At 42.2% G+C, this 26363-nt stretch overlaps 1 protein-coding gene across 1 annotated transcript in view; it reads right to left on the bottom strand.

Moving 5' to 3' along the window:
* Window positions 1–10907: 10907 nt before the first annotated feature.
* The window catches only part of RCL1 (RNA terminal phosphate cyclase like 1), a 29301-nt gene continuing 13845 nt past the window's right edge, over window positions 10908–26363 (bottom strand). Inside the window, exons 7-9 of the mRNA XM_082336601.1 lie at window positions 23440–23596; window positions 17516–17619; window positions 10908–12486 (exon numbers count right to left, since the gene is read on the bottom strand). Of these exons, the coding sequence (XP_082192727.1) occupies window positions 12336–12486; window positions 17516–17619; window positions 23440–23596 (412 nt within the window). The 3' untranslated portion in view covers window positions 10908–12335. The remainder of the gene's footprint in view (window positions 12487–17515; window positions 17620–23439; window positions 23597–26363) is intronic.

Here is a 26363-nt window from a genome sequence, read left to right as displayed (position 1 = left end):
ACCGGGGTTCCTTTTTTTTCTTTTGAAAAATCTAAGCAAAATCACCTCAGCCTTTCTTATGTTAGTCAAGCATGGGGAACAGCCTACTTCCCTCCTATACACAAACTAATATTTCTGCTTTCAGCCTTGGGGTTTCCAAACATTTAAAGGGACTCAGAAATTGACCAGAAGTACTCTAATGCAAAATTAAAAGTTTCCAGCCCAGGTTCAGGTAAATACCTTCTCCAGGACTTCAGCCTGTGCAGTGTTCAGGACTGCATAATGACTTGGGTGGACCTGGCATCAGTTTGTGAAAAGTAAGTTTCTTATTTGAAATAGGTATTTTCACATATGTACATACATTGGAATTTTTTCTTGTGTTTCAAGATACCCGTGGACATTTAGATGGAAACCTCTGTTAAGGATTTTTCAAATTAAGGTTTCTAGAAGTTAAATATGTACTGATTAATGATTTTAAATGCAATGAACTGCAGCTCTGTCAAGGTGCTTTTGCTTTGCATTATTATGGAAAGTTAACCTTCCTGAATTTGTTTGGCAGCACTTACCTATCTGTGAAAGTCAGGAAACTTCAAAAGTTAATGTTTATATAAATTCATTTCAGTCAGTAATTTTTGTCCTGTTGTGTTTTTTTTATTATTTAATCTGTTTGTGTAATTTAATCTACCTTACGCAGTGTGACAGGATGTGAGTGTGATACAGCTAGAAACTAAAAGGACAAAAGACAACAGAACAAGGTGACTAAATCCCTTTAAGGTCAACTGTTGAAATTTTGGAATTTCCTCACTGGAGAACTCAACCTTAATGATATTTTTTAATGATTTTTTTTGCATTTTTATGTACGCTTAAGATACAATTACTAGGCTACTAGAATGCAATATGGAAGTTAATGTCTGTGGCGGTGCATCCCCCCCCCCCCCTCCTCTGGACCGCTTTGCGATCACAGGGACTCCTGTCAAGGCTTGGCCTTTGAGCAGTGAGTCCGGCGGTGAAGCGGCCCTTGGCCCGTACCAGGCACTCCTGCATGGCTGAGCTGGGGAACAAGAATGCCTCAGTCCCACCTGGGATCATCAGTCATCCCCGTGACAGCACGGGAACACCTCATTGTGGATCACAACTCAGGCGGATCGGTACGGGAGGATCGTACCTGCCTTGCTGAGATTGATGAGAACGCAACAATTACAGACCGGAGCTGTGGCCAGAATGGAAACTGACTGATGCCTAAAGTCGGTCATCTCACAACCCTATAAACACCAGTACCACAGGAGACCCTTTGAGCTCTCCTGGACCACAGCGGGCTGCGCCAGTATCTCCCTCCAAGTGGGATGCCTCTCAGAGCTGCGAACTCTTAAGTTTGCATACAGAGGCCTGGCAACAGGACCTGGGCTGATCTCCAGCGCCCTTCGCTCCTTGAGGCTCAACCTTCACATGTTGAGACAATCATTTGAAGTGAGCATTTCACTGAACTGGAGGGGAATTTTTACCAGGTACCTTTATCTGCGCATATTGCATTTCACTGAACCCGAGGGAATTTTTAATAGGTACCTTTATCTGCACGTATAATGAGTATTTTACCAAGCTCGCGACAAATTACTAGGTACCTTTATTAGGCCTATGGTGCGTGTGTGTGAATCATTTCGAATATTGTAGTAAACCCCATCTAATCACTTTGTAGATGCTAGAGTAACCAATGATTAGTTACTGCTAAATTCTTGTGATTCTGTCCTTACTGTGAGCAAACCTTAAACTGCTGCTAAACGTATGTCATCCTTAGACGTAAACCGCTGACCAAGTCTGAGACTAGGACTGGATCCAGCCGCACCTAGGCTCCTCTCTGAGAAGAAGTTTAGAAAGCAAGGGGGTCCATTCTGCACCTCATGACTCAACGGGAGGGCCTCCTTTACCCCCCTGGTATTTTCTTCATCTCAATTCCCCCCCCGCCTCACTCTTTCTCTCTCCCATTCATTTAATAAGTAAGAGTTAACCTTGCCATTGAACTTTGTTAAATCACCCTTTTATAAATTCCTATTAAAATCACTTCTGCAAATATCCTTGGCAGCGATTATTTAAGTGACCTAACTGCTCATTCGTGACAATGTCATAAAACTGAACCAAGTTTATCTATATCTTGTACATTTTCCAAACTGCCTACTGTATTCACATCAATCACCAGAGACCTTGAAGAGCAAGAACCTTTAATACAGACACAAATATATGAACAAGAACCTTTTATGAACGGTTTCTAAAACTCTTCAAATTGCTTACAGTAAATTCAAAGTGAAACATTTCATTTGTTTGTAGTTAGTTTTTCCACTTGGTATTCTCATCTTAGTATTAGACAGTGAAGCAAAGACACTGAGTTTCACTTTTGTTTCTACTCAGTTTTACTTCTGATCGTACAAAGTAATAGCAGGTTGTGTTTTGATTCACAGTTCTGGAGAAGGATGAGCAGAGCTTAATTTAAAATTAGAAACATATTTTGGTTTGAAATAAAAGTATAAAAATATGTGTTGTGCTGATTTTTCAAAAGTGCTAACTATTGCTCAAATGAGAGTCAGTATGAGACGCGTTGCTTTATCAATATTTCTGAAAAAGTAAGTTACTTCAGGAAGCATCTAGGTATCAATATTGGTATCAAATGTGCACACTGGCAAAACTGTAACATCAAAACTTTTTAGGTTAAAAATAAATTATTAACTATCTTTAGCATAGCTGGTTTGCTTTTGAATCTTTTGGCCAATTTCAGTTAAAACTAGCAGAAGCACAGGGGTTTCACAAAGAAGTAAATTTCCCTGTCTGGTTACCTGCAAGGTACCTGTGCAAACCAGCTAAGAGGCACTTTGTATAAAAAGAGAGCTCTGTCCCACAGGCCACCACTGGGGTAACACCACTTTAATTAATTAATTGTGGTGTCAGACTTTACATAATTTTAATAAACTAGTAACTTTCACTGTTGCTCTGGAATTACATTGGTACAAACAACATCAAACTTGTGTCAGTTGCTCTTCTTTTTCTCCTCCTTTATTTTTGAACTCCAGTCACATCGGTTAGGTCTGTTCTTTGTAATTAAAACAATAAATCAAATTCAGCTGTTTTCATTTCCTGTTTCCAAAAAACAGGCACCCAGCAACTATTACATTTAAAAACATTGGTTCCTCATTCCGCTTTTTGTAGCATAATGGAAATAAACCACATATTGGAGCTCTCAGGGAGAGCATTTCAGGAGTTAGAAATAAGTCCCACAAACTCCTCTTCTTGGAGGAGGAAGGTTTTTAGCTAAGCAGTTCCAGCAAGTGTTCCCTCACACCAAGGCAGACATGCAAAATAAAGCATGGAAGTTCTCCCTTAGGCAAAGGGATGTGCATCACTAGCTGTCGAGCTTCCTAACCTGCCTTCTGTGGGATTATAAAAGATATCGCTGAGGTAGTTCTATGTGAGGCAGAAACAGCAGTTAGCTCAGTTTCATCCTCGCAGGGGGTGGCTTCAAAATATGTCATTCCCAAGGCAAATTTCATGTGAAGGACCAAACCAATTAGAAGTGTTTACCTAATTGCTTGAAAGAGTACAACCAGCTCTCATCCACAGAAATGAAGGAACGCTGTTTTTCATCGTTTTTGCTAAATGCCCTGTCCAGTGCCGGGCACTGTTGAATCTGGCATTTCCAGGGCCAGAGAAGCCACAAGAACGCCCTGCGGCCCTGGTGCCACCCTGGGCACAGCTAGACCTGGGGGGGCAAACCTGGGCGTCTGAGGTGAGCCATGCGAGTCCATCCCTCCCGGTTTTGAATGTCTTCTCCTCTGCTTCCTCTGCCACTACACAGTTGAGTCAGCCATAGGTGGAAAGCCTAGAGCTACCAGCAAACCCAGCTGGAGGCATCTTCAGTCAGCAGAAATTGTGAAGATGGGAGCCACTTTGTGTAGAAGAGATGCTGCAGCAGGCAACAAATAAATATTCTACTGATTGATGGATGGGCTACTCTTCAGTAAGTGGCAGAGGAAGCAAGCTGAAAAGATTGCAAAGGAGGCTGCTTTACTAGGAACCGCCACTTTTCTGCTTCCCTCCAAAAGTGAAACTAACATATTATGCCACACACGCAGCTTGCCGAGTTTAATATTTGGCTAGCAGCTGCAGTAACACGAGCAGGAGTGGACTGTCATGAGAATGGCAATAGGTGAGAGAGAGATACTGAAATCCTTAGCATCTGCATTTCTTGGTTTGTTATATGAGCTAGTGCTGCAAAAATATGCTGGCAAGGGTTGTGAATTTTTTTTGTTCCCTATAAAATGTTAGTGGGATAAAGAATAATATTTTAAAATAGTTTTAAATATTTTAAATATAAGGAGATATTTGAAACACTGGCACAGCTACATCTGTTTCTTCTGTTGCGTGCTTTTGTATCTCTGTGACTTTCCCCCCATTTTTTTCCTAATTTGTATTCCCTGCCGTGCTTCTTTGAAAGCAAGGAACTAAAAAGTAGTATCTAGACCCCAGAACTCCTACTCTTAAGCTAATGCTGTCTTTGTGTTGGAAATAGTCTTTGTAGTAGCACTGGTAGACACCTTCTATAATGAAACACAGTCAGGGCTTTCACCAGTGGAAGGTTGATGAAAGAAAACCCCACAATGCTGCTAAGTAAACATAACAGTAGGTCTGCTTCCTTGAAGAATACAGTCTTTAAGCTTCATAGGAGTGGAGCTGTATGTCAAGATTTTCTCTTGTGCAACCCATAGCCCCAAGACTTTATAAGAACATGCCCATTGTCCATTTAGTAGCATGATGTGCCATCAGTTTTGAAGCAGGCCATACATTTTAATGCCTATCAGCAAGATGCTTTGATTTTGAGTGTTAGCAAATAGTTTGCTTTCTTGCTCCACTTTTTAAAACTCAGAGGATTCAGCTAGAAGACCATTTCTTTTCCTCTGTGTGTCAGATAAGGCTTTCTGATCCCAAAGCGGAAATCTTTTTCCTTTGAGGTTGTTCATGTATTACTCATGGGGTGGAAATGTATTGGATCCCACAGGGCTCTCTAGCACTGTAAGAACCAGGAGCTGAAAGCTGACCAAGTAAAGTACTTGTTTTTAAACAGTAAGTGATTAAATGCTAGAACAAATTCACAAAACTGTGTAATGGAAATTCCATGTCTCAGTTTTCCTAGTGAAGACTGGAGGCCCTTCTGAAAATTGTCGTTTCCCTTGAAGGAGGAAGAACATACTAATATACAGGAGGTCAGACTCTGTAATTAGCAACTCCTCTTGGTCCTAAAGTCTCTGACTTCAAGACGGCAAGCCTTCAAGGAAACCTCTGAGGTGGAAGAGATGAGGCCAATGCTTTGTTTCCACAGCGGGGACTACTGGGGCACATTTAGTTAGAAGAACTCCAGTGTGATCTGTTCTCTTTTCCATTTTATAAACCCTGGACGAAAGTCCCTGCAGTGAGGCAGATCAGTGACCGCTGGACAAAAGAGAGGGAAGTTGTCTGGGTGAGTGGCCAGGGAGACAGCCTGCGGAGAAATCCGTCTGCACGCCAGGGAACAGAGAAGGGAAATGATCCAGCAGCTCGGAACCCCACAGCAGCATGGTGGAGCTGTTCAAGCTCTACAACCTGTTCTTCCATCTTGTACGATGGAGGAAAGGCCATGGAGCTAACAGGAGAAGGGAGAACAGATCAGCAGAGAAAGGGATGTACCACAGAGGAAATCTTTCTCAAATAAAAATGGCAGGGTTTAGTCTTTACAAGAATCTAATGTAGACAAAATAACCCAAATAAATCCTGTGAACAAAACAAGCAAACAAAAACAAAAACCAAAAAAAAAGAGCAGAAGTAAGTCAGGGAGAGTTGGGCTTGTAGAGCCACAACATGTTTATAGCTCTCATAAGGTGAGAAAAATGTTTGCACAGACCTGAGAATCTGTGGATGTTGAGATTTTCTAGTCCAGCTCCCTGTGGGATACAAATGAGTCACTTCATTCTTCTGTACCACAGGCACAAAGGCGGTTCTCCAAAACACAGACTTTGGAACAGAGGATAAAAATCCATAAAGGCAAGAATTTCATTACATGAATGCAAACAATGCACCTTTTGATAGGGATATGCCTATGACTTGTCAAAAACTATTCAAATGGTTCATGAACTAATAGCATTGCTCTTGCCAGGGGAAGACTTAAGGCAGAGGAAATCAATGGGAGATTTTACTGAAATCTGAAAAGGTGTGAAAACAGAAGCTTCAGTCAAGTTCTCTCATAGCAGCTCTTTCTTCGAAAGCTGGGTCAGTGAAGAAAATGCCATGAAAATAAGCACGGTTAAGTTTTTACTCCGTGTTTCAGTCAGGTGAGTGAAGATTTTGATAATTTCCTGTATTTTCCTTACAATGTCTCAACAGCTATTCAGCAATTTCTGACCAAATTGCTCTTTTCTGTGTAAACCTGTGGGCCTGGGGAGGGAAAAGAAGGGTAATAGGATTCTGTAATATCCATCTCCTTGCCTATTAGTTACACCCTCTTTTCATGAACACGTCTTACCGTAAATTTCAAGTCTTAAAAACCATCTGCCTGTAATGCTTATTTAACTCTGCAAGCTGAAACAGATGTTCCTTCTTTATTTGTACTGTGAAACTGAAAATTAAGAAGAAAAACTATTTATGCAGCTGCCACTTTCTTCCTGTGACAAGGCCAGCCCCAGATGGTGTAGCTTTACCTTGGGTCCCCTCCCACCCCCCATCACCCTCTTGCTGGGTAAGAAGCTGTTAAGGAGCTTGTGCGCTGTGTCATAGCCTGTTCTCCTAAGATGCTCTACATACTATGGAAAAAGCCAGATCTTTTCACAGCGGCTCTTCTTCACTTTGAATCCATACATCGTTACTTAGAAAAGACGAGAACAAGATCTTGACACTGTTTCAAGGGAAAACTCGTTACTGACATTAATAGCGAAGGATGAGGAAGCAGTATTTTTATTAACAACCTGACGAACACATTTCCAAAAGAAATGGGAATAACATTTTCTAGGCTGTCTAATTTAGCCCTGATTTATTGTCGATGTTTTCTTTAAAAAACATTACATACATTATTTAAGTCACAAATAACAAGGTTAAAATAGTGGATAATACACTTGTGGTGTGAATGATGAAGTAGATTTTTACATTCAGCGCTCAGAAATTCTGCAGTAGAAACCCATTCCTGCAGACATGCTCTGAATCTGTGTATGTGCTTCTAAATACACATACTTAAACAAACCTCTCAGGAAGCCTTACTGAATCGGGCACCTTCTGAATGCTGACAGATGAACAAGCCATAAGGGTTATTTTTTTTCCTGTGTTTTTCACTTTGGTGATGTTAAAAGAAAAAGAGAATAATAATCAAAACTCATACATATTTTGATGTAGACCCAGCTTGCAGATGCATAGTATTTTATACCTAATCAAAACTGCATTTCTAGACACAGGGAAGAGAATTGTGTGCCCTGATGGTGCTGAGGGATGACCAGTCAGAATACATTTACGTTCATCACTGGCTAAAGCAACTTTTTTTCTTACCCATGGAGACAGTTTAGGACTGGAAAACATGTATGTAACTTTGAAGGAGCAGAGTGGTTGCAGGTTAGAAGCAAGGTAAGAAGGAGCATGACATTTGTTCTCAAATGGTGTGACTTTCGATGCAGCCTGCAAACACAGGCGCCCTACTGAGCCCGTCAAATTTTGTGTAATGGGGTCTGTCACTGGCATGAAGCGATGATCACTGGAATCAAGCCCTTAATCCTGCTGGCTCATCCATAGTTAAGCACTGGGTACCTCAGATGGATCGCACTCCACAAGGACCCTGCAGATTTTCATCATGGGCTCACTGTTAAAGGAGTATTGATGTTTGTTTGTGAACAGCACAGCGGAGGCTGCCAGGGAAGCGCGGCCAAGCCAATGCAGAGAGGAGCGGGGTGAGTGTGGACAATCTGGCAGACATACAGCATGAGGGCAAATGTACAAAGACACCAGTCTACCCCTGGTGTGCACAAGGGGCCCCCCCAACAGCCGCATAGCTGTGCAGAGGGGTGGCCAGCCGTGACAGGCTCCTGGCCACTTCACTTCTGTGGGCTCCCAGCCACCGCTCGCTCTGATCTAAAGAGCTGCTTTTGGCCATTGTTTTCTTGAGGGTATATCCTTGATCAATACCAGTTTATAATAAAACATTTTCTCCGTGGGTCTCCTTATTGCTACCTCCACAAACGCCACTGTTTCTATACTCTGTAGTACATGGGGAATGTAGGCCTGGGCACTCTTCTTGGTGTGTGTATATATAATAATCTTACTCTTCCAGGAGTGAGATTAGCACTCACACCTAACATCTATTGCTACAGATATACTACAAATCATCCTAACAAATCTGTCTTATAAAAATGTCACAACTGAACTTTAACTAGCACAAGTGCTATTTGGACATTGTGATGTTCTGACGCAGTGCATGACTGAACATTCATTACACATATAATGCCGTCACCACAGAGTTCAACCCACAAGCTCCCCTCCCTGCAGGACTTTCTGTCTTTTTACCCCTCCCACTGACAACAAGTAATAGGTGTTTTTCAGAGCTTGTCAGTGCTGCTCCTAGATCAGACACAAAGAAAACTGTACATATCCCACCAAGAATGATCTTTTAAGACAGAGCTTACCAAGACCTAAGCGGTAACTGTAAAAGATGCCCCTTCCACATTTTTCTTTTATTTAGAGTTGCCCTAACAGAGTTGCATGTCTCACTTGGTAGCCTCTAGGATCTAGACTAAATGGAAATGCTTTCATCAGACATACAAAAGTGTGGAGGTGGCCATACAATATCAAAAAATGAGAAAGAAACTCATAGGCAAAATTATGCTTCCCGAAAGCTGGTACTTTTCTTCTTTGTCTTTTTTCCCTCCTGTTGCTGTCTCAAGAGCATGATTGAAAAATGGAGAAGTGAATGTCAGAGCTTGCAAGCAGCAGAATTATGCCTCAGTGGCTTGAAACAAAATCCATTTTACTCATAATATCACCTGTGGGGAAGGAGAAGAGAGAGAGTATCTATGCTCTGGCAGTAGCATAATCACCATTTTGAAAATATTGCCCAAGACAGCCATGTACTTACTGTTTTGGCCTAGCTAACTTACCTTCTCTGTGCTTCCCCAGACAGTTACTGCACTGGCTTCTAGTCATATGCCTTCAGTGAAGTGCGCTGGCTTGGACTGAAGCAATTTCACCTTCAGCATAATCTCTACTGCTCCAGAACCTGTCCTACAGCAAGTTAACATGAATTTTCTGACGTAACCACAGAAGGTGCAGTCAAGCTACCATCATAGCGTAGAAATGGAAGAGAGTTTGACAACAGGTATTAGAAAAGCGGAAGCGGATGCAAGGTGAAGGCACATTTTGCAAACACTTTTCACACCACCGCTGTAGCAGCCTTTCCTGTTAGGCGAGTCTGAAGGACGAGATTCTCCATTTAATGAGGTGTTCTGATTAGTTCTCCCCCAAACCACTTTTCTATGCATTCTTCACCCTCTCCCCCTGTGTTAAAATTATTGCAATTAAAAGGCACGTTACAAAATACTTCTGTTAATTAGTCCCCTCCGACACCTGTACCTCCTTATAGTCCAGCCTTAAAGCTTTCTGTAAGCAGAAAAGTTTCCAATCACAGCAGAAGGGTATTATCAGAGTTGTTCACCCAAAGGGATTATCTAAGTTGCTGATGGATAGCTCAGAAGAGTACAGGATTATTCACATACAGCTAATCAGTTCAAATTTGAGTCATCTGAGTATTCAATCTGCCATGATTGAATTGAGATTGAAATCTGTCATGATTGAACTGAGATGAAAGATGCATATCCTAATAACTAGCATCCTTACCACAAAGTCTGTGGCTACAGAGAGTATGAATTTTCTTCACCAAAAATTAATTTCCTCTGTCCAGCTCTAAAATTGAAGTATCTTACTGCTTGTGGGATTAGTCCACCAAAATAGGTGTTAATCGCTGTTCTTCCAATAAGCAAACAGCTTTTATCTGCAGGATTTGCTCCTAATAAGTACTTTTCACAGAATGCGAAGGTCAATTTTAAGAAAGCTCTTACCTAAAACCTCCTCTGGAATTGTTCCTGTTTCTCCAGAGACTGCTTATTCTGGAAAAACATATTCCTTTCATATATATGTCTTTTTCTCTGCAAGGCAACAAGCAATTCTGAGTCACAGCAAGCGTTGTGCTGTAGAGGTATGCAATTTGCAGCAGGGCTTAAGCGTTAGTAGTCTAACGTTAACGCTGAGGCTTAGTTAAACACAGGTAATTTTATGACATAATTACTCTATTGCTAAAGAATCTGCTACCTGAGCAACGCATTGGCCTTTCTATGTTTGGTACAACCGCAATGTTTGGAAAAGCTGTCACAGCTTCAAAGTCAAGAGCTTTAAAACTTTAAAGATAATAAAGCTTTTTATTTTTGAAGTTGTGCCAATACTTCAGAATTTTTACTTAGGCCAATTTTGGAAATCTGAGCTGTGCTACAAACTTGTACCTTTAATTAGTGTATGCTTTGTATTTTTATTCTAGTGGCTACTAATCTCAGCTTGTACATTTCACCTTTTGAATCAGTGGCTCCCTGTATTTAGGGTAATTTTAATTTGGGGTTTTTAGCTTTTTCATTGCATAGGTGACAGAGGGGAGCAAGGTAAATTCTTCCTTGCCCACATACTTTCTCCTGATATAACTTGAAATTTAAAAAACATAGTTGAATTTTATTTCACATTCTACTGTTTTATTTAGGGTTCCCTTAACTGCAAATCAAATTTTGGAAAGCTAGTATAAGAAGGGCCTCGCCCTCTCCCTTCCTCCCACCCTCGCAACTCTCAAAGCTGTTCTTTTGATGTATCAGTTCATAAGAGCCATTTATCTTTTGAAGTGCCATCTTACAGGGCTGGGGAAAAGGTTTTTGGGGTTTCTGTTGTTGCTGCTTGTTTTGTTTTAAAGGGAAATAAAACCTTATTTAGGAAAAAATACTTTATTTTTCCAAAACATGTTTAGACAGATTGCAACACGAACAAAGCACAGTACAAAAATGACTCACACAGCCTGCAATAGTTAATAAAACACTAATCAAATACCTAACTTTTTGTCAAAGTCCTTTTGGATCCAATATACATTTTTCATATTACAGAGGTAATGCCCACTTTACAGTGGCATCAGATAAAGTTTGTAAGACCATTATAACACAGTCACTATTATTTGCTCTATATGTATACCAGCTTTTGACATGGTTTTATTTTACTCCAGGCACAACGAGTGTAGTCTGAAGTCAAGTATAAATTTCTTTCCTTGTGTCAGGAGCTCAGCATTAACTTCAGCAGGTTTGCCTGGAATCTACTGAAAGCCTTTCTTGGGTAAATATTTATATCCCAGCAGAAACTTTTTGTACCTGTTGGTCCAAGCAGTGCCCATACACCATTATCCCCTCTTTCAAAAGGGAGCAGCTGCACAAAATGTGATGGCGTAACTGAGTAACTTTTTCTCCTTCAAAGCCTACAGCTTTTTTTGCTACCTTTCACAAGTAATTGTGAACTTCAGTGTGTGGCATACCAAAAAAACCCTAAAAAGAATACATGCGGTAAGTCAAGATCTGTCAAGGAGGTTTCTCCTCCTATGCCCATCTTTGCAGAGGAGGCTAAATCAAGTCAGTATAGGCTGTGATCTCTTCTGCAATGTTCTAACATTAAGGAAAATTAAAAGACAGGTATTTCTTTCTTCCTGTGAAACTGTAATTTAGTCAACGTAAGCAGGAGTGAAGCATTTGACAAATTCTATACACATGCCATGTATAAACAAAAAATGTCACATCTTTACTTTTATTTCCATGCCAATAGTGTTTCTGCAATTACCTCAAGAATCTTATGTTTCTGTTGTGATCATTTGTTTTGCACTGCAAAGCTCGTTTTGGTCAATCTTGTTTTCTCTCTCTATCTAAACCTTTCAGAAAAAGCTAAGAGTGAAGTCTGTAGATACACAAAACTTGAGCACCCACTGCATTAAGGCTTGAGGGCACAGGGACATGAGGCACTTGTGTCCCCTGCAGTGGAACACAGTGCAAAAAGTCCCAAGCCAGCTGAGACTCCAGCCAGCCATTCTATGCAGCACAGAATACTGGCATTGCATTTGTTAACAGCACAAGTCTAAATAGCCTAAAGTCAGCTTTATCGTTTACATGCAGCAAGCTTGGGTATCTCTGCACTGGAATTGTTGCTGGTTTCCCTGTGCCAGAATAAGCACAGGGAAAGGCGGGTTTTATCAGATCTTTGCAGCCTTTTCTGCCACCGCACTTCATGAAGTCTGCAGATGTTTCTTATCTTATAGTTTTGCTAAGGTTGGAAAATCCAATGCCAACACAGGTCATTAAGACTTTCTCCCCACCCATGTGCTCTTCCTCAGGGGTCTTTGTTTCAATTTTAAACATGATCTGGAAGAAGCTTCTCAGGTGTCGCAGAAACTCAATTCTGAGGGAGAGAAAACAACAGAGGTTAAGAAACAAAACAGAAAGCCCATTAGCAGTATGTGCTAATGCTGATTCCAGTAATAAGCACAGTGGATAGAACATGAAAATATTGTTTAGTACAGAGAAACAAGCCTACAGCCTCCAAACATTGTTCTCACTTGTGTTGTAGAAGTGGCTAGTGACCCCTACTGAAACCACTGCACTCTCTGTATGAGCAGAGAGAGAAGGAATGCCTGGTAACATAGCAAGACAAAATGGTGAGGGAATAAAAAAGAAAAGGAAAAAGAAGAGATGTAGCCAGGCAGGGTCACTTAGTCTCCATCAGGGCCATATGAGCCCCATACCAACCTGTGGTACTCCCCCCCCCCAGTGTCTAAAGCAGAAATAAAAGGTAAAGAGGGATAGCCAAAAGGTTGGCCTTGGGTGCATACTTTAAGAAGAGAGACCTCAGATCCTAAAACATGTGTTTGATTTGTATTACTAACTTGTCCACTTCTTAGATAACTGTTTTGTTAGAATCACATTCAGATTCAGAATTCTTCCTGTTTTCTCATTTTCAGGGGAAAAAAATAAAAAGGTAATTTTCCTTTCATCATTTTAGAATGAGAGGCACGAAGAGACTGAACAGACACAGTGCTCCTAAACACACACTGACTGGAGGGTAAGTGACAGGAAAAACTACTGACAAGTATGAAAAAAAAAAAAAAAAAAAAAAGAACAAATATGAAAACAGCCAAGAAAACATTCCTATTGGCTTTCCCAAAACAGGGAATAAGCAATTACACCAAAAGGCTACAAATATATATACAAATATATACAAAATTGGTAATTGCTCCTGACACAAGTCTCTTCTCTTCCAGTCACGGCCACAAGCAAGTCTGCAGTCTTGAACTAAGGTTTCATCTCCTGCAGCAATTGGTATGTGCCCTTTGTAGGTTAAGTTTAACCTTTAAAGAAAGGGCATGTGCACATCCAGTCCACACATTTGTTTGGCTGGCAATCTGGAAAAAGCCTCTGCTCTGCATGCTGAGAGCATAATCGCAAGCTAATCACACTTACATGACTACACCAAATCAAGAGAAAGTAGCCACAAAATGGGAAGGAGACCAAGAAGATAGGACTGTCCCCACTGCAACATCATGAGGCCTCTGAAAGCCTCTTGGCAGCTCCTATTCATAGAAATTGTGAAAAAGCACGACGACAGTTGCAGGAGCAAGAATTGCCTTATTCAGTTCAGCTGGGCATGCTGCTGCTCCTGCGCTCGGGCACATGCATGGAGAGAGGAGGGAAACAGCAGGAGCCAGACAAAGAGAGGCTGCTGTTACCTACGCTGGTCTGTGCTTAACAAGATCTGAGAGCGGTCTCTGGGGCAGTCAGCTGAATATCTCTACAGGGTGAATGTGGGCACACGGCTCCCCATGCTATATACGCCTTTTACCTCACATTCCTGGGCTGATAACTGGCCTCAGCACAGACACCAGCTCTCTCATCTCTCAAATGGATTAACAGTTGAAAGAAAGAACTGAAAAGTGCCTTTTCTTCCATGCCTCCCCAACAGCAAGGTTTCTGGTTGCTGCTATAATAGGCAAATGGGCATACGCTGGCACAAATGCTTCAGTGAAGCTGACAGGCAACAAGCTCTGCACCAGCCTCCTCCTTAGCTGGGTCCTTTCCCAGAGCTCTGGCAGTGTGACAAGAAAGCAGACAAGCCCAAAACAGCAGGAGCGGTGTGCTGACCTGCAAGGAGGGCATAGAATAAACTGTACAAATGCCAGAGGCAGCATGGAGCTGGAGGCTCAGGGAAAAATCCTAAAAGCTGATCAGCAAACTCTGCAACATGTTGGTAGGATCAGTTCAGCGCGTACCTCTCTCTGCACATACGTGGACTACTGTGCTTCTCTACCTCTTCTCCCTTTTAAATAAAGGTAGAGTGAGAAAAAGCAAGAGGGCTTTGTCACAGCCCCCAGGTACACAGGAAAGGCCTGTGGGAGAGAAGGGGAGGCTGCCGGGGGACGTTGGGGGAGAATTTGGGAGCAGCAAGAGGCCAGCTCCGTCTTGCAGCAGTAGAAGCACAAATGGCAAGAGCCCTGGAAACAGGAGAAAAAGAGGGGGGAAAGGCAGGGGTATGTCACAGAAGTGCAGCAGAAAGCGGGTCTGTATTAGCCTGAGGCTGATATGGGTCACGTGTGGAAAGGCTTCCACCTCGAATAATAAACATACAAACATACAAACACACACGTACAGACTGGAGGACTGAGGGAGAGGCGAGAGGCATAGAGAAGTTTTATTTTCCTGGAAATTTAGACTGTGTGTTCAGGCAAGAACAAGGCAGAGCTGAACACTGTTCCTTAGGCCCAGGGACAGCTACACGAGCCACACTGGAGGTTTTCCTCAGGACCAGCCACTTTCAAATAAAAAACCATTGTACTACCAAAACCAAACACAAAAACGAGTAAAACGTATGTTTATCGAAGTGCCGTCTTTTCGCGGAAGCCTGCTAAGCAATACCAACAGGTACACAACCACTTCACGTGTCTCAGCTCGCTGTCAGGGCAAAGCGACCAGCTCTCAGATCCGTGCGAGGCAAGACCTGCGCACCAGCGGCGCCTTCGCGGTTCGACCACCCCGAGAACAGCGCAGGGCCCGGCCCGGCAGCGCCGGCGGCCCCGGTGTCGCTCCCCAGCGTCCCGCCGGCGGCCTCCCCACGCCGTTGCCCGGGGGGAGCCGGGGGGGCCCGGCCTGACCTGCAACTGCTGGGCGCGGCCTGCGGCCACCGCCCGGACGCGCGGGCCGCCAGGGGACGCCGCGCCGCGGGGAGGCCCCGGCCCCGGCCCCGGCCCCGGCCCCGGCCCCGGCCCGACGGGCAGCGGGCAGGCTGCGGGGCGGAGGGAGGCAGGCCGAGGGGCTGGGTGCCGGGCGGGACGGGCACGCCCACCCCGGGCAGGGCTCGGGGAAAGACCGAAAGCGGCGCCCTGCCCGAGGCAGCCCCGCCTGAGGGGCTGCGCCCGGCCCCGGCCCCCCCCCCCAAGCCCCTGCGACACCGAGGGGCAGGGCACTCGAGCTGTCCCGTTGCTCCCCTTCAGGCACCCCTTGGCCCGGGCCAATGCACCCGCATGCAGACCAGCCTGTCCCGCAAGACCGGTCTCTGCGAGGTGGCAACACAGCCAGCACCCTCCCTTTGATTTTAAGCTCAGCTTGACAGAGGGGCGCCTATTTCTGTGAAATCTGGAGTGTGAGCCGAGAGGAGGAAATCCAGACGGCCGCAGGCCAAGAGGTCTTTTCGGGACTGGTGTCCCCAGTGCCACTCAGGACTGCCCCGCTCGTGGTGTTGCCTGCCCACCCCTCTCCCTCCCATGCTGTTAGCTGGGGCAAAGGACATCTCCCGTGGAAATACGTAAATCTGGCAGAGGTTTCCTCATTCTGATGGATGTATTCCAAAGCACCATGCTGCCACGCCGTGCTCTCGTCCACCAGCTGAACTGTCAAATTCACGCTACGCTGTGCTAGGCAGGGAAGGCAATCTAGTGTAACACAGCTTATAAATAGCTTTGGATTCTGCAGGGTAGAAAGTGTTAAATGCAGAAATATCACATCCCCAAGAGAGGAAAGAAGGGACAACGCAGTGGAACATGACAGTGCTGCAATTTACTTCAAAAGCCTGCACATCCAATGAGTTGCTCGGGAGCCACATTTCCCAGGCTCATAAGCGCTGCCTTAGTGAGGGCACATACGGGTGCTGCAGACAGAGCTGCGTGATCTCCGACTAGGTCCTCATAGGACTGATGAGTCACAGATTCTCACAGAATCAGAGATTTTATGATCTCATGTGACACAACGCTGCTTCAGGATGTCTGCTTCTGACCTTCATCTCTGCCGCGCACTCCTAGCTTGGAAGAAGTGACAACCCACCCATATGAAATCAGCCTGCTTACAAAATAAACTAGTGCGCTTGCATGACTTTCACAGCATCAAAAAAAAAAAAAAAAGGAAAAAAAAAGGAAAAAAAAAAAAAAGACTGGAGAATGAAATGACAAGTGATTGGTTTGTTTCACATGCTTAACTGTATACTTCAAACACTGATACCTACTCTTGGTAAGCCTTTCACATGGATACTTACTTTACAGGGGATTACTTTACCTCTGTGCAATGGGAGGCTTCCCTGTCTTCCCCTCAAAACCTGATGAATGTTGTTTCCAAGATATCAGGGGTTGAGAATAGCAGTTAGGCAATTTCTAGCTCTCATGTGATGGCACCACCATTCTTCAGTTATCACAGTACTGTACCTTTCACGTATACAGCACCGGTACCATGATAACCGAAAAAGGACAGTTCATATTCTTATTATTTGATGCCATTGTCAGATAAACAACCCTCCCTCCATTTAAAGGAGAGCTGCTCAGTCTCTAGGAATAACTGTGATCTAGTCAATCAGTTGTCAGTCTGATAGAGTAAATGAAATTTTTGATACTGGATGCCCTTCCCCTAAGCTGTGTGTTGCAACTAGCAATGTAAGAAATTTAGTCTTTTTCTATGCTCTGAACCACTACCAGCCACAGCCAAAGCTTTAATAAAAATTCAGACTGAAGTCCCCTGCCTGATAGGGCTAAACCTTTGGGGTTGCGCATAGCTCCATGTGCAACTCTTAAGCTGTTTCCTATGGACAATCACAGCTTTAGCATTTGGCTAGCCATTTGAAACATGCCATTTAATGCCACAGCTACAAGGAGATCACTAGTGTATGCTAGGCAACAAAAATAAAACTGATGTACACATATAATCCGAGACCAAAAACCAACAATAAACCTCATCTCTGCAATTCTCAGAACCAGGAATAATATAGGACAGTAAGGGAACCATCTTCTAACGTGCAGAAATAAACACCAGGTAACTTACACTACCTGTCTCATTTGAAGATGGGTGCAAGTTGTTCTATTCTAGCCACAGGCAAAGTCTTCCATATACAAAAAACAGCTATCCAATAAAAGTAGCGAATTAAACAAGACTGGGTAGTTAAACTGAACAAAACTTACGTGTATGGAGACAGAGGTCCTAACAGGACTTTGGAAACATCCCGTTGTCCAAGGGTCATGAGGAGCAGAGCAAGGCTCTGATTTGTTGAATCCACACAGCCTCCCTGCAAACCACAACGTTTTAATAATTAATCTCTGTACAAACCAGAAATTGGGACGGGAGAAGAGTAATGAAGGAGAAAGATATGCTTAAAAGGCTGAATTACTGCTCCCAATTTCCAAGGGCCAAAAAGATAAAAATCTAGATTTTGTAACAATGACAAATTAATTTCACATGGCAGGCTGGGAAAGGAACAGAACTAAAACAAAATCCAGTAACGAGGTCACGTTAAAGGTCCCATCTCTCCCAATGTGTTCTCATCTAAGATCACAGAATGCAAGCACTGAAGAATTTCTTTGCACTAAATTGAAAATAGCTATTAATTACAGTTCATGTGCATTTCAAGATACCGTGAATTGCAGCACTTTATGATAACTATAAAGTTACATTCAGACAAATAGTTCAGCATTAGCAGATGCAAAAGAGCAAGTTAAAAGTTGTTTCACACACATCCACCTAAGCCCTTGCTGCTAACTTTTGTGGTTTTACATTTGTAGAACATTTTTCCCCCATATTTAAAATGAGACGATTTTTTTTATTGCTATGTGAAAGAGCCATGCATAAAATGACATAGAACTACACACATTCTTGTACATATTTGACTATAGTAAGTCATATATGCATGGTAAATTGTTTTGCACGTGGAAGGTGTTAACTATGATGCATACGTAAATTAGAACTGGAAGGCTTTCTTTGTTTACAAATCTTGAACGTAAATTAAAATAGATACTTTCAGTCAAGACTGCTGTAGAGAGAATTTACCAACTATTACTATGCAAACACATTGAAAATAGAAAAAATATCTGGCATGACATTATTTCGGACTGTCCTCATATTCATCCTGATCCACAGCCACATGAAATCTGTGAACAGTTTTCTGCTGGATCAGGCCTAATTCTAAGCCCTCTGAACAGGCTCTCTGGAGAGAGCAAAACAAAAAATTCATCCTTTTAAAACTAAATTCTCTAATGAGGTAAACTGACAGTTACCTCTGTGGGCAAGGAGTAACTTGTCATCATTTTAAGAGATAATACCATCCAAAAAGGCAAAGGAGGGGCAAAATAAATTCTGGACTACATAGATTAAGAAAACGCAATGATGTGACAACCTCAGCACATTTACTTAGCAAGAGGGCAGAAAGGAGGACCTTTCCGAGGAGGTTTAATTTTCCAAGGTTTAGTTTCAAGAAGGCCTTGCTTCAGCGTGACAAGTCTCAGCTATGGTCTTCGGAAAAAAGCCGCTGCACTTCATGCAATAAATGATACCCCACAATGAAGGAAGCATCTTCATTATGTTCACCACCATGACCTAACTCTGAGCAACATGCTCTTGCAGCGGCCCTTGCCCTTTTCACTGCGTGAACCTGTCATACCAAAGTGAAGCTCATGCACTCAACCTAATGACCTCTATGGGACTCATAAAAATTGTGCTTTATCTTGAGCGAACAGGGTGCCTGCAGAATTTGCTGGTGTGATCTAGAGCCACAGCCCTGACCACCTGTACTTGCCAATCTGAAACATGTAGAAGAAGCAGATGAGAGTTTGGTAAGGAATATTCCTGACACAGGACTTTCTGTATTTGTAGTTTGGTTAATAATTCAAAATGCTCTTTATCACTGGGATGAAAACTTTACATTTTCTGAGCTTGTTTTTGTTTTCTAAAGCTGAAAACATTATAAAACATCTGGTTTTATGACCAAATTTATACAAAAGCTTCAATCAGCATGGAGACAACCATGTCCTAAACAATATAGCAAAACATGATGCATCCATCACGTCCTAGCTGCTTACATAAGCTCTCGAGTCAGTCGTTCCCACTATTGTTGCGCATTAGCAATGCACTGTTACGCTCATTCCCACATAGGCAGTTGCCAGACAGGGAAATTAAGTGATTTGCTTGTAATCTAATGATGGCAAGAACAGTAACTTGTGCCAAATGAAGGACATGCTGCTCCCAAGGAGGTCAGCTTTTTTCTCTCCATCCACCTGCTGCTTACTCAAGAGTCAGAAATCAAAAACAACCCTCCCAAGAGAAACAGGATGGGCAAAGTCACAGCCAAAGTACTGACATTTGTTCCAAAATAGCTGGCACTCGTTACCAACTTAGGATGCAGCTTCTAGTCCATATTAGTTCAGTTTATGGCAGTTTCTCCATTATTGTTTCCACTAACAACAGAGCCAGATCCAGCTGGATGTGACAACTGGAGACACAGATCACTTAAAATCCCATCCATTTTGAAATGTTGTTACATAAATACCACAGTCGACATGCACATACAAATATCACAACTCTGGGTATTGGACAACAGTGTTCTGAAGAGGATTCTTCTTCTGAGCTTGACCCCAGCTTTGATTTAATCTTGGTTATATTTTGGCATACACACAATTTCTTCCCTTACCTGTGCAGTACATATGTGCACGCCTCAATAATTTGTTACATAAATTGCAGAGGGTTTGGGGTTTTGTTTGGTTGGGTTCCCCCCCCGAAGAATGGAGCAGAGCCTTGTCACACTGAAGTAAGGCCATCTTGAAAATTAAGCCTTCAGTGAAACGCTTCACTCATTTTAGCTCTAGTTAAATAAAATAAACAGCCTTACCCCTCCTGCCCCTCCAAGTCCCCCTAACAACTCAACCTTTCTTCATTAAAGAACTCAGCCTTAAATAGGTATTGCATCCTCCCCTATTTTTCATGATCACAAGGAATATAAACATTCACTCCTTTTCCAGTTCTTCCAGGCCTTTCCATTCTGCCCATCACCTGCTATATAAAGCTTCCATAACCAACGCCTTTCAAAGACAAGAGGAAAATCCTTATCGGACTTACACAATTAACCTTAGGTAAGAACTGCGCATGGATTTGTAAAGACAATGCTAGCCAGTCACTCCATGCCCCCTCTTTCAGGGCCACTGTAATTAGCACTGTGCCACTTATAATTAGTCAGTTAGCTCTGACATCTTTCCATCAACAAATGTACACAAAAAAAGCTCAACTGATTCCAAGAATCATACGATCTCTTTCATTTCTTTTTGAAGGCCTAGTAAAAGGGACCATTTAGCACTTACAATAGCAAGACTCAAATCTTTTGATTTCCTACGTGGTAAAGTTCATGTAATAGCAAGCATTAAGCAAGCACTTTAAGAGATGTCCCTGGGCCCCTTTAAACAGTAATGAACTCCAGCAGATTTGTGGGTGACCCCAACAGCTAAAACCCTGCTACAGAGAATTATCTCCAATGCTCCCAGGATGCCCTTTTCTGGTCAACCCTCCCTGGCTCCTGCCGCACCGTACCTACAGGCAAAGACACAGTTCGAGAAACAATCTCCTAAAGAAAGGATCTAAACACAGGGAGAGAAATTCTTCCTTGAGCCCTGTATTCAGTGAGTAGCTGGTGTAAAGAGTGGGACTTAATGGGTGCCTCTTCAGAGCAACCTATCCTTGCTCCATGCACAGCTTTCCCAAATTTTTACTGCTTCACTAGACATCTTATCTAGGCAAAGAAACTTAAAAAAAATAGTATCTTCAAACTAAACAAACATTGCATGCTTTGCACCATGTTTTTATATCCTCTCTGGGGTCAACACTAGGTCAAACTGACCTAAGCTCAAAAGAAACAAAACAAAACAAAATCAATGAGAAAGCCCATCTTTCCAAATTCCTGGCCAGCACTGGGTGAGCATGTGTGTCACACATAAATTCAAGCGTGCCTTCTGAAAACTACAGAACAAAACTCACCGTATTGCCTATGACAGAGGGAGCCGGGAATTCATGAACATCGAACAAGGACTGAGCACTCCTGTGGATAAGCAGCACAATAGCCAAAAATGCTAACAAACAAGAACTTTTCCACTGTGAGCTGCTGCAGTGGAGGACCACAAGCAGTCCGTACACTGCTCAGCACTTGTCAGTCACTCTTGGACTGAAGCGGCCTACACATAAAAAAGAGCCGTCCAGGAGCACCAGCGGTACCATAGCAGGCCACAGCTAACAACCTCACTCACTCAGAATCTGATCTTCCAAGACACTGAAACCTCATAGCCTATCACTTTACCATTCAAAGACTTCCCTGACCCTGTTTCCTCCTGAAACACTTTTTTTCTGTTGTCCCGAGATCCCCGCTGTCCTGGTACTTCACAGAATTTGATTCATCACATTCAAACGGCTGCAGTACATTAAAGCAGAAAATCACCTGGTTCAGGCCTTTCCAGCCCTCTCTAATTTGGAAGCTCTCTGAAATCTGACTCTGAAGAAAATATAATATCTGGACAAATTCCCTCACTAGTTTCAATCTGTCAAGTGCTGGATGGTTTTCAAAGGAAAAAAAAATACCTATTGCTGCTGATAAAAGTATGTGGAAATTGGATTTTTGATGCTTCCAATCATCTGACTACCGGAAGATGTTTTCCAAGAGGCTTACACAAAGAAGCAAATGTACCAAATTTTAGGTTGGTGTTTTGTTTTGTTTGGGGTTTTTTTTTGGAGGGGCAGGAGGGACAGGGCTGAAAGATTTTACAATTCACCCTTCAAATAAAAATAGCTACCTGTCACTACATAATTGTAGGAACAGACAGATGTTTCAGTCACTAGTTGTGACTGCATTCTCCATGCATGCTGGACTTTCAAATGCAAGGGGTCTGGACTGTACCCAGGAAGAATATTTGTTTGTGGGGTTTCTATGATATAAGAACCCTGGGCTAGAAAGGTAAAGTCCTCTAGCAACACGGTGCATATACTGAATAAACAAAGACAAAATATTAATGGAAGAGGGAACTAGTGGGCAAGTTGGTAATCAGACAGATGAAGGGTTTGCAGCAGGGAAAAGAAAAGATCACATGGGCACAGATGAGCAATCTCCTACAGGTATGGATGTGATTTATGAGGCTAAGGGATATTTTTATAATTGACTACATTACCTAATACAGAATCTCATTAATGACATTTTTAATACTTTGCAAAGTCCTATCAGGTTATTCCAGTTCGGAGCAATTACTTCTTTTAAAACAGTGAGTACAATTTGTAGATGACTGCCTCCTAAAGGCCAGATGTGTTTTGTCAATACTAACAGCTACTTAATTTTAACATTTGTGGAGATACACAACAAAAGGACGTAGGTTCTTTATTAAATCAGAAATTATTTAATATGATGCTAATTGCCAAATCATTTGTAAGACTGAAAGATGGTTATCCACTGGAAGTCTCACCACAAATGAAAAACATTTTAATACCAAAAAAAAAAAAAGATGCTCCCGAAGACTGTGACGCACTTAAGATTCCTATGCAAACACTATCTCAGCTCCTTTCCAACAAACCGTTCAGCCAATTCCTCATACAACTAACAGATATCAGCACATTTGACTTTGTCATCATCACCATAAAGCAGCCACCACTGAGGCTAGCTGCCTTTTTTTTCCCCTTCTTCTTCCTCATATGTTCTCCCACTCATAATGCCCCATTCCAACTACTAGTTTAAGAGCAATGACTCTATTACCCCTCCAACTAATTACTAAAAAAAAGTAACAGCCCATGTGAAGCCAACTGAATTCTGTTGCAGATACACAACAATAAAAGAAAAATTTGCCACTATTATGAGTCATAGTAACATCTCCTGAACATGGGAAATAACACAGGCCAGTAACTCATTACGCTGTTAATGGAACCATTCAAAACCACTCCTTACCTGGATGAAGATGACACTGGCAGCATCAGATCATTTCTCTGTTTGGATCTGAGTCTGTCTGAGGGTGCCCTCAAACTACCTCTTCCTTTACCAATATGATATTACTTTCTTCCCCTACAGCTATACACACAAAATATATTTGCCACTTACCCTGTAGACCTCCTCAAGCAACAGCTTAGCACAATTCTGGCCAAGTTCCTCGGGAAGCACAGCTGATCCCTGGCCCTGAGGGTTTGAGGCTAGCTCAGCACTGAGAATAGTGCCGTTGATGGTTTCTGCAGTAAGGCACATCCCAAAACCTGGTGATCTGAAAGACAGGGGAAGAAATGCGTTTGATTTAAGAACAAAAATTGAGCAATGAGCCAAGAACAACTCCCAGCCAACCTCCTCCTCAAGTCACAAACAGCTCCTCTCATAGGACGATACAGGGAATCTGGACTTGCTGACAAATTTCCTGTGCTATACTTTTGATTTATCCTGGAAAAAACATTAACAGCAGTATTTAAGAGTTACACCCAGTACCAGTTGCCCCAAACCCACTGTGCTGGCTATTCCTGGCACAAACTCTTTAAAAAGGAAAAAAGGGGAAAAAAAAAGAATAAAACATCCAAACCTCAGAAATATCCTCCTCTATTAAAAAAAAGTGTCTTTCACTTTATTTAATTCATACTTGATGAACTTTTCAAAGGTATCTTCTCTGCAACATTCAAAACCAAAACTAACTTTCTTTAGGATTGAGCTCCTTCCCTAGAAGCTCCCCAGGAAGCAAAAAATACTGAATATTTCTCAAGATTAGACTATAGCCATGGCACCAAGCAGGAGCATAAAAAAAAGTTTGATACACATGACTTGTATTTCCAATTGCTTCTTTTCACTTGTAGTTCAATACCGTCCAAATCATTACAACCGTGTAAGCATTCTGAAGACATGATTTGAAGAAAGAAACAAACCCACCCTATTTTCCTCAGAGGTTAGGATCCTACAAAATGCTATTGTGAGAGGTAGGAAATATTTTTGCTACAAGAAAGTCACAGGTGTCTCAGTACAGCTTGCTGAGAAATCAGAAAGTTGTAAGAAAGGAAAAAAAAGGTCACAAGATCCTCTTATTTATAGGCTCTGGAAGAGCACCAATAGCCAGCCATTCAAAATAAGGTTAACTTAACTTCCCACAGTTCTGGACTCCTGCTGCCTCCACCACCCAAACTTTTTAATTAAAATAGTCCCACTGACCCAAAACTGTAAGCAATGTCACCAACATCAACAAACCATAAAATCAAACCCCAAATGCCAATACACACAAACTCCCCCAGTGTCAGAAAAACAACAGTTCCTCCAGAGGCATTTCAGCAGGGCGAGAATGAAAAGATACCAGTGGTTCCCACCCATATTTAACTGTCTGCACTTGCTGAGCAACACAGAAGGTATGTTAAAGATGTTTCTCTTCTCTCTTCCTTCCTCTGAAAGAGAGAGATCTAGACAGCACAACAAGAACAGTGTCAAAGACGCTATTTTTTGGAAAAGTATCCTTTAATAACTATATCCCCTGGCGGATTTTGTTAGTTTTCAGTAGCATGTGGCAATCTGCCTAAATAAAAATTAAAATAATCCAGTGCCTAGTGTATATACAGACAGCATAAGGAAGCATCCGCACAAACTTTTTGCTGCAAATGCTCAAAACAGAACCAGCAAGTTTCTGTTAAGAGAGACACCATCAGTAGCAGAAGACGCTCAAATAACGTATTCCCTGAAGCTTTTGGCACTGTGGAAGGGGTATAATTCAACACTTTATATTCTGAAATCAGGACTTGGTTTGGGCTGGGCACAGATGGGCTGAAGTAGTCCTTGCTGGTCTCACTCATCACCAGAGGCAGCACTGGAAACAACGAGGCATATTGCTTTCCTTCCTTGTTCTGCCAAGACACACACAGACACATAAGCAGTGGGAAGCAGGTAATTAAAAAAGCCTTGCCAATGTGGCCCAATGTTAGCATCAGGTATACTGCAATCATGCTGGCACCATACTTAGCTGAATGTGATAGCACAAGAGCATCAGAAAGCCACATGCACCAGCAAGGTGGAGAAGGATTCAGTTCCTCTTCCCATGCTATTATTTATTCCTCTGCATGGGCTACCCATGCAAAGAGTAACTGTAATGCTGCTGCCCCAATTCATTTTACTTTTCCACTTTATAGACAGATAGAAACCAAAATAAGACCCCAAAACCTCACAGCTCCCAGAGAAATTTTTGCAATTCTGATCACTGTTAACAGTCTGGAGCCACAAGACTTACTAACCTGGGCTATTAAATATGATGAAGGATTGGAAAAGAGGACAAATACTTAAAAGTGAGTCACCAATTTTTACATTTGTAAACCTGCAAACCTAACAAGTTTCCTCTAGGGTAATATTTCAAAAAGCAGAAACAGTGAAAGAAAATGCACATGCTTGGATTTGAGCATACAGACAGAAGACAAACAAATTAGTTATCCACAACTCCTTCAACTGCAACGAAAAGAGACAAGAGGACAACAAAGCTGACGGATATCAGTAAAATTGTCCGAATCACATCCATCACTTCTGTGTTCTGCTGGCAAACAAAACCTGTGGAAGTACAGTAAATTAATGTCTCAATTTTTCAGTCCTCGCTCATGAAAGGACACTCTTTCAGCTATTTATGTAATGGTAAAGCAGAAGACAACCCACACAGCTCAAACACTTTCTAAAACAGTTTGGTCCTATACTTAATACTACCATTTCCATCAGAAGGTGTACAGTCAAGTTTGAATGTTAGTTTTCACAACATACCATGGCACCTCTGATCTTAATCTTACTTCAAAACAACAGATTTAAAACCAAAGAGAACTCAAGTTGCCTTTAGTGGCAGTAACGATGTATTACATTCCCTGTTTAACAAAACACACAACTTCTATCCCTGTACGACAAGTAAAACAAATGTATCTAGGGAATCATTCCATTTTTTCCCTGTGAGGAATATTTACTTCAGGTCAGCAAAATAGAAGATCATGGTCTAAAACTCAATAAAATTACAGATCAGAATACCCTAGCAGATGAAC

This window comes from Platalea leucorodia, assembly GCF_965183815.1.
Source record: "Platalea leucorodia genome assembly, chromosome: Z".
NCBI lineage: Eukaryota > Metazoa > Chordata > Aves > Pelecaniformes > Threskiornithidae > Platalea > Platalea leucorodia.
This window is presented reverse-complemented; position numbering and strand designations above follow the sequence as displayed.